Source organism: Pelophylax lessonae (assembly GCF_965119305.1).
Source record: "Pelophylax lessonae genome assembly, chromosome: 8".
Classification (NCBI taxonomy): Eukaryota; Metazoa; Chordata; class Amphibia; order Anura; family Ranidae; genus Pelophylax; species Pelophylax lessonae.
Window position 1 is genome coordinate 226,470,911 of NC_138775.1, and position 16,248 is coordinate 226,487,158.

The 16,248-nt window shown below is 47.1% G+C and overlaps 1 protein-coding gene across 4 annotated transcripts in view; it reads right to left on the reverse strand.

Moving 5' to 3' along the window:
- Window positions 1-16,248, reverse strand: part of RALGPS2 (Ral GEF with PH domain and SH3 binding motif 2) — a 360,414-nt gene that overhangs the window by 59,871 nt on the left and 284,295 nt on the right. For all 4 annotated transcript variants that reach the window (XM_082265240.1, XM_082265239.1, XM_082265238.1 and 1 more), the window contains exons 10-13: window positions 16,031-16,098; window positions 14,680-14,815; window positions 14,289-14,440; window positions 3,692-3,746 (exon numbers count right to left, since the gene is read on the reverse strand). In XM_082265240.1, coding sequence (XP_082121366.1) covers window positions 3,692-3,746; window positions 14,289-14,440; window positions 14,680-14,815; window positions 16,031-16,098 — 411 coding nt within the window. The remainder of the gene's footprint in view (window positions 1-3,691; window positions 3,747-14,288; window positions 14,441-14,679; window positions 14,816-16,030; window positions 16,099-16,248) is intronic.

Genomic DNA, 16,248 nt, shown 5'->3' on the forward strand with positions numbered 1-16,248 from the left:
GGGATTTGCCCAACTGAAGCACAAAGTCACCATATCAGGGACTCTTTCGTTTCCCGGTTCAGCCAGATCAGATTGTCCAGAGCCTGCGGATTCTTGTCCCATTTGGCCAGAACCTCCCTTGCAGGGACCTCGTATGGAACTGTGCAAACAGAACCACCTCGAAGGTAGACACCATCAGGCCCAGCACCGGCATGCAAGCCTGGAGGGATTACCATCTGCTGGACAGCAGGGGACGATTTACAGCCTGCGGTTTCTGGAGTTTGTCCAGAGGAAGGAGCACTAAGGCCGAGTTCAGAGTCAGACCCAGATAGTCCAGCTTTATGGACGGAACCAGAGCAGACTTCTGAAAATTCCGAATCCAGCCAAACACCCTTAAACTTGTATGGTGATTTCCAGGTTTTCCACCGGAGCAGTAGGAGACTCTGCTTGCAAGAGGTCGTCATCCAAGTAGCCCAGTACCACGTTTCCCCATTGGCGTAACAATGCTAGCACCGGGGCCAACACTTCTGTGAAGACCTGAGGATCAGAAGCAAGACCAAAGGGTAAACGCCACAAACTTATAATGCTCCTCTCCTACGGAAAAGTGGAGTAAGCGCTTTGGTCATACCCACTATTTAGTGACAATTCTGTCAAAATAGGAAGGGAAAGGGAACACCTTTTCCGCTCTGGATAGCTTGTGAATGCCAAAAGGGAATCTGCACCTCCGCCGCAGCTTCAGCTGCGTCCTCCATATTTAAGGTCTCAGGCACAGCTACAATCAGTGCGTCCACCAGCGCCTTTTCATATGCGGTTGCAGAAGTGGAGGAATCCTCCTCACTATCTGAGGATTAAGGGTGCGTGGTCGCAGACCCAGCAGGGTGACCCACGTCCGCGATGGCCGAATCGGATTCAGGATCTGATGAGACAGATGAGGCAAGGGAAGGCGGGGGTGCTTTTTGCCAGCCAGTCGCCCAAAAGCCACCTCCACCGGGGACACCAAGGACTCAAGGACCGCTGTCAGTGCATCGATGGATGGATGGGACCCAGAGGCTCCGCAGCCTCATAGAGGGGATCAGGTGGGGAGATGTGCTCCAAAGACTCCATGAGTCACCAGGGGAACCCCACAAAAAAGTGTAAAACACTGCTAATGGACATCCCCCACCGCCCTGGCAGCCCACCCAGTTGCCAGCCACAGGGCACCAATCGATCCTCAGAGAGTAAGAGGACACCACCAGACTCACCACCCCGCAGAAACTAGGCATCACAGCTACCAGGAGAATCTGCACTGCAGATTCGGCGATCGGGAAACGAAAAGTTTTAGGAGTCAGCACCAGGGGATGAGGAGGGGCTCCCACCGCCGAAATAGCCACCCAGAGGGCTCCACCGTCATGGCTGCCGCTATTTTCAATGGCAAACCACCGAAAAATAGCCGCCAGACTACACAAACATGGCCGGCGTGCATAAAGCACACAGTCTACAAGAAAATGGGACAGATAGGACAGGGGGCCCCAGGCAGGAGCCTCCACCAGGTACAGCTCCCCCCCACAGCTGATCGCCCGGTAGCTGGCGGTGCACTCCCCTGCCCCCATCACCAGCACAGCACCCTGCCCCCACCCCAGGTGGTAGACCAGGCCACCTCACAGCGCCAGCAACAGTAAAAGAATGGGGGGCGAATGGGGGGGCGACATGGCCCACAGGGACCACCAGACCCATGAGGGGGGTGCCTAACGGGAAGGAGGGAAACCCAGGGGTCCAACTGTCCCATGGAGGGGCCCATGTCCACCCCAAAACCCTCCAGGGGGAGAGAAGCGATAGTCAATTACCATACCAAGAACCAGACGGGCACCTCTCCAGACAAATTCTCCTGTCAATCGAAATAGGGGGGGGGGGGCTGTCGGCCAGGAGGTACGCTGTGACCCAGGCTCAGATCTGGTCGTATGCGACCTCGCAAGGTGTTAGACTCGCAGTCCAGTCCCTGCCCAGTGGGGCTATGACGCGGCCTACCTAGCGCCAAGTTGAGGTCTGCGTGTGCTCGCTTGCCAGACTGGGGTGACCACTGGATCTAGATTATCCAGCCCGTTGCCCAGTCCGGCAGTTGATTGTGGATCTCACAGAAAAAAAACAGGAGAGAAAATTCTATCTAAAAAGAAAAAATTGCCAGGACAAGAAATCCCAGCAAGGAACTAGGTCCTTATATATATACCTATAGCAGAGAGAGGGAGTATATCCCCTGGGACTGCCTATAGGCGCAGTCAGACTTTTTTTGCAGCCTAGTGTCGTTCTCCTTTAGGGGGCAGTATAACCCAATGGTTAAGAGGATCAGGAGCTGTATCCGTAAATTAACGAAAGAGTAGAATTGTTTTTGGGGGCCTGCATGTTATTCCTCAAATCCAGAGCCATCCTTATGATAAGAAGTGACAAACTTATTTTCTGTAAGTATCTATGATAGGAGAAGAGAAGTACTTTACCTCTCATGATCTAAGGAATCGTAAATGTGGCTGCATTTGACAACACTCTGCTGGTAGGACTTGCCAGGGAGAGTAGTGTAACTGAACAGGCCTACAGTATTAAAAGTGGGCTAGACATTTTAGACAATGTTTTCAGCAGTGTTCCTTAGAACAAAGGGGCTGGGCTCAGATTTATAACCCATCAAAAAGAATAGTAGGTTGTACCTGATGGCTTAAAATTGGCAGCTCTTGACATAGCCCCCCCCTCAAGAGTCACCAAAATTCAGAAATCTACGTGTGAGTAAACCGAACTGAGCACCAAACAATTGTCCTGGGAGAAGAAATATCCCTTATTCTTGTCATGAGTGAATGGGGGGAGTTTTAAAGCCCCTGAAACACATTGTTGGCTGCTTTTGCTTTCCTGCTATTTATGAAAAAAATAAGGACTTTTACGGTTCTCAAGACAATTGCTTGGCACTCTTTATTTTCACTCATATTATAATACACCTAAAACTAAGCTTCACTAGGGCCTATGGATATTGAAAAACAAGATATACATCTGGGGCTAGAGCAGGAATGGACCTGCATTTAGTATGAATGACCTTATTTGGCCAACTCTGTGTTCTTGTAGAATGGGATTACCCTAATACTTCGAAACAAGAAAGCAATTGGCACTATATTATTTTGTATATGACAAGCATGGCCTTTAGTCACAGGATATGCATCTTGAGTCAATGTGTTGGAATATGGAACCTAAAATTAATTACATCGAACTGTAAGTTTTTGATTCCCTACTGCTCTCCTCCTTTGAGTCATACTGTTAAATTTAAACACATAATTAGGCATTATATAGTAATGAAAACGTATAGTACTATGCAAGTAAATTATCTTACACTTGGACCTACTTAATATGAAAACGAATATGTATGCCAATCAGCCTATATAGGCAGAAGTGTAAAGGCACAAATGTCACAGTGCCACTAGGACAGCCCACAGATTTATAACCCAGATCAGGGCTAACATTTAGTATCTGACATCACAAGAATGCTGGAAGCAAAGCAATGCTGTAAAAAATACCTAATGTTTAGAAGGAATGATTGATACAAAAGGAAAAAAAAAAAGTTCCTGACTTCTACTTTAACTTGACTAAACAGAACGATATTGCGACACGGGGCAGTACCCCTTAGAAAGATAATTATTGTTAAAAATAAGTTCCCCATTCTGGTTTTCTCTAGGATGTAAAAGAGCAGCATACTTGTGCTTACCTTTCAAATGCTGGCCATGACATATCTTCACTGAGCTCAGAGCCATCACTGCTCCCTGCAGATAAAAAGAAATAGAGGGAGCAAACAAAAAGGAATGTGAGCCAATGACAAAAAGGATGAAAACAAAATCACAAAGACTGGAAGAGATTAAAAGGGAATGTCAATTATGTAAATGGTATGTCCTACTTTTTTAGAAAATATCAAAGGCATTACAGGAAAACAGGATATAACTCCATGGAACAGATCTTAATTTAACAGTGAAGGTTTAAGGCCTGGCAGGAACCGGCTGAGACTTGAATTAAGTATGGGCAGGCTGAATGTACCAAGTTGACCGATCAACTTGGGTACAACCAGCATGTTGGGTTTTAGCTGCGACGATTGCTAGTGACTGCTATAGCCGCTAGCAATAACCAGTGTCTTCTCCCGGTGGGTACAGCTTACCCCGCTGGGAGAAGACAATGGCCCAGCAAGAGGGATTCCCGCATTAACATTAATGTACATGCAACGCTGTACATAAATTAAATTTATGTAATCTTTTTCTTTTGGTAGTATTTGATCACCACTTGGTGGTTACTTTTTCAAACTATAAAAAAAAAAAATCTGACAAAAAAACATTCAGCTATTAAACACATCCAATAAAAAAAATGTAAAAAACCCCCAAAAAAATGGATTTTTGTTTTACGGTCAAATCCGTTTTTCTGATGTTCACTTAAGGACACAGCTCCATGTCTTCTAGACCCTTGGGCTTATGCTACTCTCTCTTCAGGAGTAGGACTGGGCAGAAACAATTCTGGCTACGCCCCTGAGGCAGTCTCAGGGGGGTATACTATCACTCCCTGCTATAGGACTTCAGGTTGTAACAAGCAGTGTCAGAACAACAAATAACTCAACCCAGAGGGGCGGGTGCTGTGTCTGTCAGTGAACCTAAGAGAAAAGGATTTTACGGTAAGATAAAAATCCAGTTTTCTCTTGCGTTCACTGACACAGCTCCATGTCTTCTAGACCCTTGCGATGTCCCAAAGCAGTATCAACATGAGGGGTGGGAAAAACACAGCAATACATCTAATTCCCAACAAGGCTAAACATAGCCAACCAGGTAAAAACAGCAGCTCAACCAGGAAAAACTGGCGCTCACCACCAGGAAAAAAATACACCCTCAAGAGGCGGGAGCCTCTGCAACCGCAGCCTGCAAAACTTTGCGGCCAAAAGCAGCATCCGAAGATGCAAGTACATCCACCTTATAAAACTTTGTGAATGTGTGTACAGACAACCACGTAGCCGCCTTGCACACCTGAACCACTGACGCCTGATGACGTAAGGCCCAGGGAGGCACTAAACGCCCTTATAGAATGCGCCTTGACAGGGAAAGGAAGAACCTGATCACTAATAGAATAGGCCTGCACCACTGTCTGCCTGATCCATCTGGAAATGGTTGCAACAGATGCGGCCTACCCCTTACGAAATCAATCCATAAGAACAAAGAAACGGATTTTCAACTCAGTCGCTGCCAGATACACCGGAATAGCCCTGACTACATCCAAGGATTTTCTTTAGGATGTTTTGACTTAGGACATAAGGAAAACAACACAATGTCCTTATTCAAATGAAACCCAGAGACAATCTTACGAAGGAACGCCTGACAGGGTCACTCGTAACACCACTTTGTCCCTGTGAACCACCAGGTAAGGTGACCTACAGGACAACGCAGCCAACTCAGACACCCTGCGTGCAGAAGAAACGCTGATGCCCGACATATTGGAATATGAATGTAAGCAACCTTGAGATCGATTGAAGCCATAAAATTTCCCTGATGAAGGAATGCCATTACCGTGCGTATGGACTCCATCCGAAATTTCTGAACCCGCACAAAGTGGTTCAGAGATTTTAGGGCCAAGATCAGGCGAACCTTGCCTTCCTTCCTGGGAACAGTAAACAAATTTGAATAAAAACCTTGAAAACCTTCCATCTCTGGAACCGGCACAATGACTCCTTGTGCGAACAGGTCCTCACTGCCCCGTGGAGGCCCTGCAACTGATCGTGAGACAGGCGTAAGTTGGAAGGAAAGAACCTTGCCAGAGGCAAGGACCGCAACTCGATCTTGTAGCCGAACCAAATCAATCCGTGGACCCATTTGTCCTGAATGAGCAAGGTCAAGGGGTTGGGAAAGACGCAAAGACATCCCCCCACCCCAGATGCGGGTAAGGGTGCCTACTTCCCCCGTATGGCACTTGATGATCTCTTCCATAGAGGCACCAAACAAGCCGTCACCTACAAAAGATAGATCAGTCAGCACCTTTTTAGAAGCCTGGTCAGCCGACCAGTACTTCAACCAAATCATGCGGCGAAGACTTACTGCCGTCACTGATACCCTGCCAGCCAAGGGGACCGCTTCCAAAGACGCATCACAGATGTACTGTAGCCCTGGATCAACTGATCCGCCAGCTCAAGAGGGTGTTGACCCCCTACCAGATCCTGGCGTAAAAATTTTGCCCATTCCATTAACGTCTGAGATACCAAGGTAATAGCAAACACCGGCCTCAACATTGAACCTGCTACAGTGAAAAGCTAACAGACCAGAGCCTCAGCTCTGTTATCCACAGGATTCTTAAAAAATGGAGAATCCTCCACCGACAAAAGCATGGGCTTATTCAGCCTGGAAACTTGAGAGTCCACCCACAGTGAAACCGTCTGTTGCTTCAGGAGAGACTTGTCAAAGGGATATCTCCTAGAGAAACGTTTAGATATTCCAACCATGCGTTTCAGGGAACTCCACTGACTAGTGACAATCTTGTCAAAATAGGCAGGAAAGGGGAACACCTTAGTCACTTTGGAAGATCTGCGGGTGCTAAACTGCACCTGCGTCGCCGACTCAGGATCAGCTGAGTTCTTCAACTTTCCCGCACTGACAATTAATGCCTCCACCAGCGCTTTTTCATGCGTGGCTACAGGGAGTAGGATTCATCCTCACTGTTAGAGCACTCAGGGTGTGTGGACACAGACCCAGTGGACTGACACCGCAGTGGCCAAATCCACCTCAGACTCTGAGGAGGCAGAGGGCGCTTCTTGTTCGGCCACTTTGCAAGGTCATAACCAACCTTTGACACAAGTGACTGCAGGGCCGCCAGGACAGACAGACCCAGAGGGTCCCGCAGCTTCAAGGAGTGGGTCGGGTGGTGATTAGGCTTGTGACGGTATCAGATTTTCATGCTCCGATTAATTGATTAAGGTTTTGCCACGGTATACGGTATTATCACGGTATTCAATTATTACATTTCTACCTCACTTGAATTTCATTGCTGAATTTAGGGGCTTTGGTTCACTTATGCACATTATTAGTCAGTCAGTACAGACTCTGTGAACCAGGCCTAAAATAGGTCATCAAGCAGTGTCTGGCCTAACTGGTGATAACTGGTCCTGGCGCTTGGCTCCGATCCGATGGCCTGGTCATTAAGGGGGCAAACCCTTGTGGTCAAGAAGTGGTTAAACCTGAAGGAGGTGTTGTTATTTATAAATTACTTTACTATTGCTTTAGGCCTGGTTCACATGTATGCGGGTTGGCGGTTCACATGTATGCGGGTTGGCGGCCCCCATTTGCACAGGCATAGCAGACCATTGATTTGAACGGGCTGCTATGCCCTCATTTTCCGCAGAAAAAAGGTGCATGCAGCATTTTTTTTTAAATTCAGTGGCCTTGAAATACATCCTGCTTTTGCACCACGCGACAAACCTGCAGTTCCTGCTCTGGCAAGCTTTCTGCGTTTTTTATATACGTGGGCCCAGCATTTAAAAGAGAAATTTTCACTTTGAATTCCCAATTAGGCTGCTTTCACACTGTTTGAAAGAATGTTTCTGTTGAAAGAATGCATAAAAAACACATTTCATTTTATCATTCAGAGATCTGTTAATGAATGAACTACAAGTCCCGTCTGCCACCACAACAGACAGACTTCTAGTTCTCAATTGAACACAAGTGAGGTAATCAGAACACTTGCTTCTGCAACGGACAGCCTGCATGGATGTACAGAAGTAAAAGAAGAGTTTGCAGGCTCATGTTAAAAATAAATTAACTTTTTTCCTGCAAAAATATGTGCATTTAGTTTTTATTTAAAATGACCTTAGCTTTTAAAGTCCTGTCCCATAAACAATGTGAAGTCCAAGTGATGAGGAATGGCTACTTTCATTAAAGGCTTGATACACAGCTGTTTTGCTATGTGACAGAGTACTTTTACAGGGAATCGGTAACAAAGCACCTGGTTTTGCAGAAGCACACCAATTATATACAGCAACATTTGTCCAGACTGCCAGTGTCGGAATTATCCTCTTCAATTTTGGTGCATTCTTTCACACAAAGGAATAGATCTACATTCCAAATGAGTGAGGATATTTAGGTACACATGGCCACAATCACAGGATCAGGCCCATTTGCTCACAATTCCCCAAATCATCACAGACTGAGAAAATGTTGCATTTCATTTGGCAATCAAGGTCCCAGAGTCTAAAGGAAGAGTGGAGAGGCACAGAATCCAAGTTGCATGAGATCCAGTGTTAGGTTTCCACAGTCAGTGATGATTTGGGGGGCTATGTCACCTGCTGGTGTTGATCCACTGTGTTTTATCAAGTCCAAAGTCAGCACAGCCTTCTAGCAGAAAATTCTAGAACACTTCATCCTTCCCTCTGCTGACCAGCTTTATGGAGATGCAGATTTCATTTTCCAGCAGGACTTGGCACCTGCCCACACTGCCAAAAGTACCAAAACCTGGTTTAATGATCATAGTATCACTGTGCTTGATTGGCCAGCAAACTCGCCTGACCTAAACCCTATAGAGAATCTGTGGGGTATTGTAGAGGAAGATGAGAGACACCAGACCCAACAATGCAGATGAGCTGAAGGTCGCTATCAAATAAACCTGTGCTTCCATAACACCTCAGCCGTGCCCCACACTGATCTAATCCATACAAAGCCTCATTGAAGCAGTAATTCATGCAAAAGGACCCCGACCAAGTATTGAGTGCATACTATACTGTAAATGGACATACTTTCCAGTAAGCCAACATTTCTGTATGAAAAATCATATATATATATATATATATATATATATATATATATATATATATATATACACACACCCACAAACACACAGTATCTCACAAAAGTGAGTACACCCCTCACGTTTGTAAATATTTTATTATATCTTTTCATGTGACAACACTGAAGAAATGACACTTTGCTACAATGTAAAGTAGTGAGTGTAGAGCTTGTATAACAGAGTAAATTTGCTGTCCCCTCAAAATAACTCAATACACAGCCATTAATGTCTAAACCGCTGGCAACAAAAGTGAGTACAGCCCTAAGTGAAAATTTCCAACTTGGGCCCAATTAGTCATTTTCCCTCCCTGGTGTCATGTGACTCGTTAGTTTTACAAGGTTCCAGGTGTGAATAGGGAATAGGTGTGTTAAATTTGGTGTTAGCGCTCTCACTCTCTCATACTGGTCACTGGAAGTTCAACATGGCACCTCATGGCAAAGAAATCACTGAGGATCTGAAAAAAAGAATTGTTTCTCTACATAAAGATGGCCTAGGCTAAAAGATTGCCAAGACTCTGAAACTGAGCTGCAGCACGGTGGCCAAGACTATACAGCGGTTTAACAGGACAGGTTCCACTCCGAACAGGCTTCGCCAAAGAAGTTGCGTGCACATACTCAGCGTCATATCCAGAGGTTGTCTTTGGGAAATAGACATATGAGTGATGCCATCATTGCTGCAGAGGTTGAAGGGGTGGGGTGGTCAGCCTGTCAGTGCTCAGACCGTACGCCGCACACTGCATCAAGTTGGTCTGCATGACTGCCACCCCAGAAGGAAGTCTCTTCTAAAGATGATGCACAAGAAAGCCCACAAACAGTTTGCTGAATACAAGAAGACTAAAGACATGGATTACGGGAACATGGTGGTGGGAGTGTCATGGTCTAGGGCTGCATGAGTGCTGACGGCACTGGGTAGCTACAGTTCATTGAGGGAACCATGAATGCCAAAACGCACTGTGACATACTGAAACAGAGCATGATCCCCTCTCTTCGGAGACTGGAGCGCAGCGCAGTTTTCCAACATGATAATGCCCCCAAACACACCTCCAAGACGACCACTGCCTTGCTAAAGAAGCTGAGGGTAAAGGTGATGGACTGGCCAAGCACGTCTCCAGACCCAAACTCTATTGAGCATCTGTGGGGCATCCTCAAATGGAAGGTGGAGTAGTGCAAGATCTCCAACATCCACCAGCTCTGTGATGTCGTCACGGAGGAGTAGAAGAGGACTTGAATGGCAACCTGTGAAGCTCTGGTGAACTCCATGCCCAGAGGGTTAAGGCAGTGCAGGAAAATAATGGCGGCCACTCAAAATATTGACACTTTGGGCCCAATTTGGACATTTTCACTTAGGGGTGTACGCCGAGACCTGGCCCTTGATGGTACTCAAGGCCAGGCGCTGCACAACCCCTCGTTGGAGGAAAGCCAAGATCCAAGCCACCGAAAAGGGACGGCGGTGAACCCGTTCGCATTCACACCACGCAATGTACCTCTTCCACGTACGATGGTAAATCTTCCTAGAAGTAGATTTTCTAGCTTTTAACAGCGTAGGAATCACAGAGTCAGATAACCCTCTGTCCTTCAGCACCTGGCTTTCAACAGCCAAGCCGTCAAAGCCAGCGACTGTAAAGCAGGATGGAAGATTGGCCCTTGGGACAGCAGATCTTCCCTGAGAGGGAGTCTCCAAAGAGCATTGGCGACCAGCTGTACCAGATCAGCGTACCAAGACCAGCGAGGCCAGTCTGGGGCCATTAGGATGACCTGAGGATGATCCTGCGTAGTAGTCCCGGCAGAAGCTGGAGAGGAGGAAAGGTGTAAATCAGACGATACTGACTAATGATCCCGAGACTGTGCCACAAACCTCTGAAGCTTCCTGTTGAGGCGAGAGGCCAACAGATCCACCTCTGGAGTACCCCACCGGAGACACCACTGATGAAACACCTCCGGATGAAGAGACCATTCTCCCTGGTCTAACACCTGTCGACTGAGATAGTCCGCTTGCCAATTTTCTACCCCTGGAATGTGCACAGGAGAGAGGGCCGGAACAAATCTTTCTGTCCACCTTAGAATGCCGGCTACTTTCTGTACCCGCACAAAGCGGTTTAGTGCCTTGGGGGTCAAGAATTGGGCGCACCTTGCCCTGGGAACTGTAATTAGGTTTGAGTAAAAACCTTGAAAACGTTCCGACTTTGGAGCCAGAACAATCACCCCTTGAAGTAACAAATCTTACACCGCCCCATAGAGATCCTTTAGGCGATCTGGGAATAAGTGCAGGTTGGAAGGGAAGAGCCTTTCCAGAGGATAGGATTAAAACTCGATCTTGAAGTTGGAGCGAATTACTTTGTGGACCCACTTGTCCTTGATCAGAGAGGTCTACTTATCCGGAAAGCAGCAAAGACGTCCCCCCCCACCCCAGACACGGGTGAGGGCGCCCCTTCATGAGGAGGATCCTTTGTCTGCAGGTCTTGCAGCACCTGTTCTTGGTTTGCCCAAGCATGACTTTGGAATCCCCAGTGGAGACCCGAAAGGACTTGGATCCATTGTCTTGGGGCCCTTGGTGGACGAAAAAGTTGATTGTGAGCCGAAAAGAAGGGTCCCAGTCTTCTAGAGGACTCTTTATCCCTGGAAGCCTGAGGAAGAAAAATACTCTTTCCCCCTGTGAGGCCCTTGATATTATCCAAGGAAGCTCTAAACAGACGATTCCCCACAAACGGAAGATCAGACTGGTCCGCAGACCAGCATTTCAGCCAGATAATGTGCCACAGGACAACTGCTGAGACAGACAGTCTAGAAAGCAGGGGAGCAGCACACAAAGAGGTGTCACAGAAACTGTAGCCCTTGAACCAACTGATCCGCCAGCTCCACCAAGGCAGGGGGGAGCTGCTTCTCCTCCAGGTCCCGGCGTGAAAGCTTAGCCCACACAGTCAGAGTTTGTGACACCAGGGCAATAGCAATTACAGGCCTAATTGATGAACCAACCACAGCTACATATGTCGGGCAAGAGCCTCCGCCCTCTTATTAGCTGGACCTGTAAAGGTCGGGGACTCCTCAACCAGAATGAAGGTAGCTCAATTTGACCCGGAAACCGGCGAGTCAACTACAGATGGATCGGTCCACCAGTAACGCTGTTAATCCTCATAAGGATGCAAGCAAAAACGCTTTGCAACCACTGCGTTTTGGACAACCCCACTGTTTTGTGACAATGTTGTCAAGGTAAGCGGAACACCCTTGCAGCTTTGGAGGGCCTGTGGGTGCCAAAAGGAACCGGTGCCTTTGATGCGGCATTAGCAGCAACCTCCATTTTTAATTTTTCACGCACTGACACAAACAGTGCATCCACCAGCGCCTATTTAAGCACAACTAGAGGAGCAGAGGAATCGTCCTCACTATCTGAGCACTTAGGGTGCGTGGACGCAGACCCAGTAGGGTCACTATATACTAAGCTCACCCCGAAAACAATCAGGGGAGGCCCCTGCCTACGATCCTGCAAAGAGGACGCCGGCCAAGGGTCTACAATGGACCACCTATGGGACCCCGCAAAAGAACAAGGGGGTCGCCCTCCGAGCCCTCCATAGGACATAGCGCCTTAAAAGGGGTGGCCCAGCTGCAATTGCACAGATCCTCAGTCCGGCAGGTGCCCAAAAGAAGAGTGGGGGCTTCAGCTACACACAATGAGGCCGCCCCCCAACGGAGACGCCCAACTCGGCCACATAGCGTAGTAGGCCGCAAGCCGCAGCCTAAAATTTTGAAGGCGCCCAGTCGCCAGCCCCAGTGAAGCAGACCACCCAGGGCAGCGGAGGGGAAGGCTGATGCCCAAATGGGAGGCAGTGGCATCAGCCATCCTCACAGGGGCCGTCTCACATAGTTTACAGCGAGTAGGCCTCATCCGGATCCGGCCGCGTGAGGCAGTGTACCTGCGGATGTTAAAACATCCACTCCCCAGCCCAACAACCGCCGCAGGGAGCCCAAAGGACATCCCTGCCCAGTCACCAACCCCCAGGGTAGCAGGGAACCCTGCTAAACCCCCCGTTGTGCCCCAAGAAAACCCGGTCAGCAGCAACTTCAAACCAGCCCCCCTTAAGAGCACGTGGCAACAGCCAGCTCATAATCTCACCCAGGGAGTGAAGAGAGGGGGGGGAAAAGACCCACAGTAACCAAAATTTTAGAGGGGCTGGGAAGCCGGGAGTCCGACCAACCCAGGGAGGGCCCCACGTCCAGTGGGGAGGGGACAGCTACTTACCACACCAGGAACAGGGTGGGCACCACTCTGGACAGGACACCGCTCCATCGTAATGTGGGTGCTGTCGGCCAGGAGGAAACGCTGCGACTCAAGCCGAAGCCAGTTCGTATGCGCCCTCGCGAGACGTTTAACTCGTAGGCCAGCCACCGCCCAGTGGGGCTATGTCACAGCCAACCTAGCGTGGAGCTGCGGTCTGCAAACGCTCACTGGTCAGACTGGGGGGACCCTAAGGATCTATATTATCCAGTTTGTCGCCCAGTTCAGCACTTGATTGTAGCTCTCACAAGAACAAAATAATAAATAGAGGAAACAATTCTATGTAAAAAGAAAAAATTGCCAGGACCAGAGATCCCAGCAAGGATCTGAATACATATAGCAGGAAGTGGGAGTATACCCCCAGGGACTGCCCCCATAGGCGTGTTCAAGCTTTTTCTCCACCTAGTGTCCTACTCCTGTAGGGGGCAGTATAACCCTAAGGTCAAGAAGATGAAGAGCTGTGTCCGGCAATGAACGAAAGAGAAAAGACCCCGTTTAAATGGGCATACTTAGGCATACGCCTGTGCAAGGGGCATGCTTACATACTGTGTGCAGTGCTGTATTTTGGCCTAGGCCAACAAGGCCCAGGCCTAGGGCGGCACTTTGCAGGGGGCAGCAAAAAAAGCTGCCCTCCCCTCCACCTGAGACTCTATTGGCCACTGGTTGCTAGAGCCGCCTCTCTCACCCCCTCTCTCTTATCCCCCCTCTCTTTCATCCCCCCGCTCTCTCTCTCCCTCACAACCCCCCCCCTCTCATGAGATCTCAGAAGTTAATGCTGGGACTTGTAGTCCTTCTATTTTGGAGGGAGCAACATCTGTTAAAAAAGAGTGGGGCATATTTACATAGGAGGGGGGCGCCCAATTTTAGTCTTGCCTAGGGCAGCACAAAACCAAAATACACCACTGACTGTGTGTGCTCATTTGCAAATAGTATAAGTTCAGGGATCCGCATCCCTATCACGGTGTCAAACTAGGAGCAGCGATTTTGTTTGTGCAGCTGCTGTATCCCAAATGACATGAATGTGACTGCCTGCAGAGGGATGCATTAAACACCTAAGCATTAAGAATCTCTGTGCAGGCAAAGCATGGTTAAAGTGGTTCTAATGGCAGAAGCTTTTTTTTCTTTTTTTTTTTAAAGATTGAAGAGTTTGAAATTAACATGTATTCACATGGAGTGTGCAACTTAATAGAGAGATGATGATCATGTCAGGGTGACCAGTCGATTGCAGGTTCCAGTATTACCTATGGATATGCCACTAGAAAGAGTAGAGCTTTCTGCCTGACCCCGGGAAGGTGTATGGGGCTCCATTACACTGTCATCTAATAAGTGCCGTGGTCCTGCATTTGGAAACGTTGCACTTTTAAACTCTGCTGTGTTCATTTTATGGATGAAGCTGGAAGGAGAAAAAAAAAAAAAACGTCACGGTATAGATGTTGTTCTAGCCACATTCTTATAGTTGTCTGCATTTGGAAAATGCCTACAGGAAAACCAAGACAATGCTCATCATTTTGGCATTAGTACAAGGCAAATGTCAAATATTAATATCCAATGTAACCAATAAATGAGGATTGTATGAAGCTTAGCTATAGATACTATTATGCACACTAAACTCATGGAAGAAAAGAAGCTTACTTATATCCCAAACTGTGGCATTTGCGGTGCCCATGAGGGATGAGATTACGAGGAGATGGCGGCGTTGGTGGCAATAACACACCTTCCACTGCAATACTTTTTCGAGAACTTTGAGGTGAGGCTCCTGTTTCAGAACCTGCAAGTCGACATTAGGTAACATTTAGCATGAGAGTAGTAAACCTTTTTTGGGAAGACATTTTTAATGATACTATCATTTAAAATATTAACATAACATACCATTTTGTATGCAAAACACAAGCCTAAGCAATATATTTATTTTACTCAGCTAGACAGCTACAACATATTCCTAAAGAAGTTTGCAGAGAACAATAAACCAATCACACCAGCCCCTGTCCCCTTACACCCCTTAAGTAGCAATCAAAAGGCTGGCCAAAGACTGTTCAAATTTTGTCCAATTCCAGCTGAATCTGCCAAAATTTGACCCATGGAAGGCCCTGCAAGCATCACTCAGCTCAACTGTTCTGCAGTGAATGCAGGTGTATGGCTAGCCTATTACTCTAAAACAACAGCCATATAGAGACTTGGGGGTGGGGGAATCCAATGATCTGTGCCTGCTTAATTTTTCTCCATTCAGGATAGACATGTCTTTTTGCATACACATGCATACGTAAAATGCTAGGTAAAAATTTACTAGAATTGGGGTGAGTACAGACACCTACAGATCCTGTGAATAGGAACATTTTACAAAGCCAGAGATAAATGGGTGAATATTGCCCTATTGTGTGATTATCCAAGGAGGAACGTTGCACGGAGTCCAAGATTTGTTGATGAGGAACAAACTGAATTATTCTAGGACACTGGAAGGGAGAATATAGTATTCTTCAGTACCACATTTACTTTACAACAATCATACACCAGAATACTTGATTGAGACATCAATCACATTGATGTCTCGCAGCATTAAACATTGGCCTGTCCCATAAAAATGCTTCTTCGGTTGGCAAGAGGCATGTTATCAGAGCTCTATGCTGACAACAATTCTACATGGGTATTAGGCTCAGTTCTCACTAGCGGACTTCAAAGTTGTGTGATTTTCAATGCAACTTTGGAGTCCAACTTTGATGTGACTTTTACACACTCTGGCATTGAAGCGGTGTTAAAGTTGTATCAAAGTAGTGAGGAACCTTTTCTGAAGTGACAGCGACTTTAGTGTCATTAGGAACGGCTCTCATAGAGATACATGGCATTTCACGTCCTGAGACTTTGGGGGGTCTCACAAGTCGGATCCTAATTTGCAGGAGTATGAACTGAGCCTTAAACAACAAATCTGAGAATTATTGCTAAATTATGGCAATTCATAGTCATATTAACTAAAAATATTTTGCATTACCAACTAGATCCTCACGGGATGCTGTAGTGCGCGGAGTGCTGCTCCCAGGCTCAATTTTCAAGGATAATCTATAAAAGCAAGAACATAACATCGTGTCTTAAGAGAAAGATCACATTCATCAGCACATTATAGCAACCCAGCACTTCTGAACATGACTTGTTCCCAGCCCTAGAAATGTGAATTGTAAGTGAGTCAATGTGAACAAATCACATTTATCA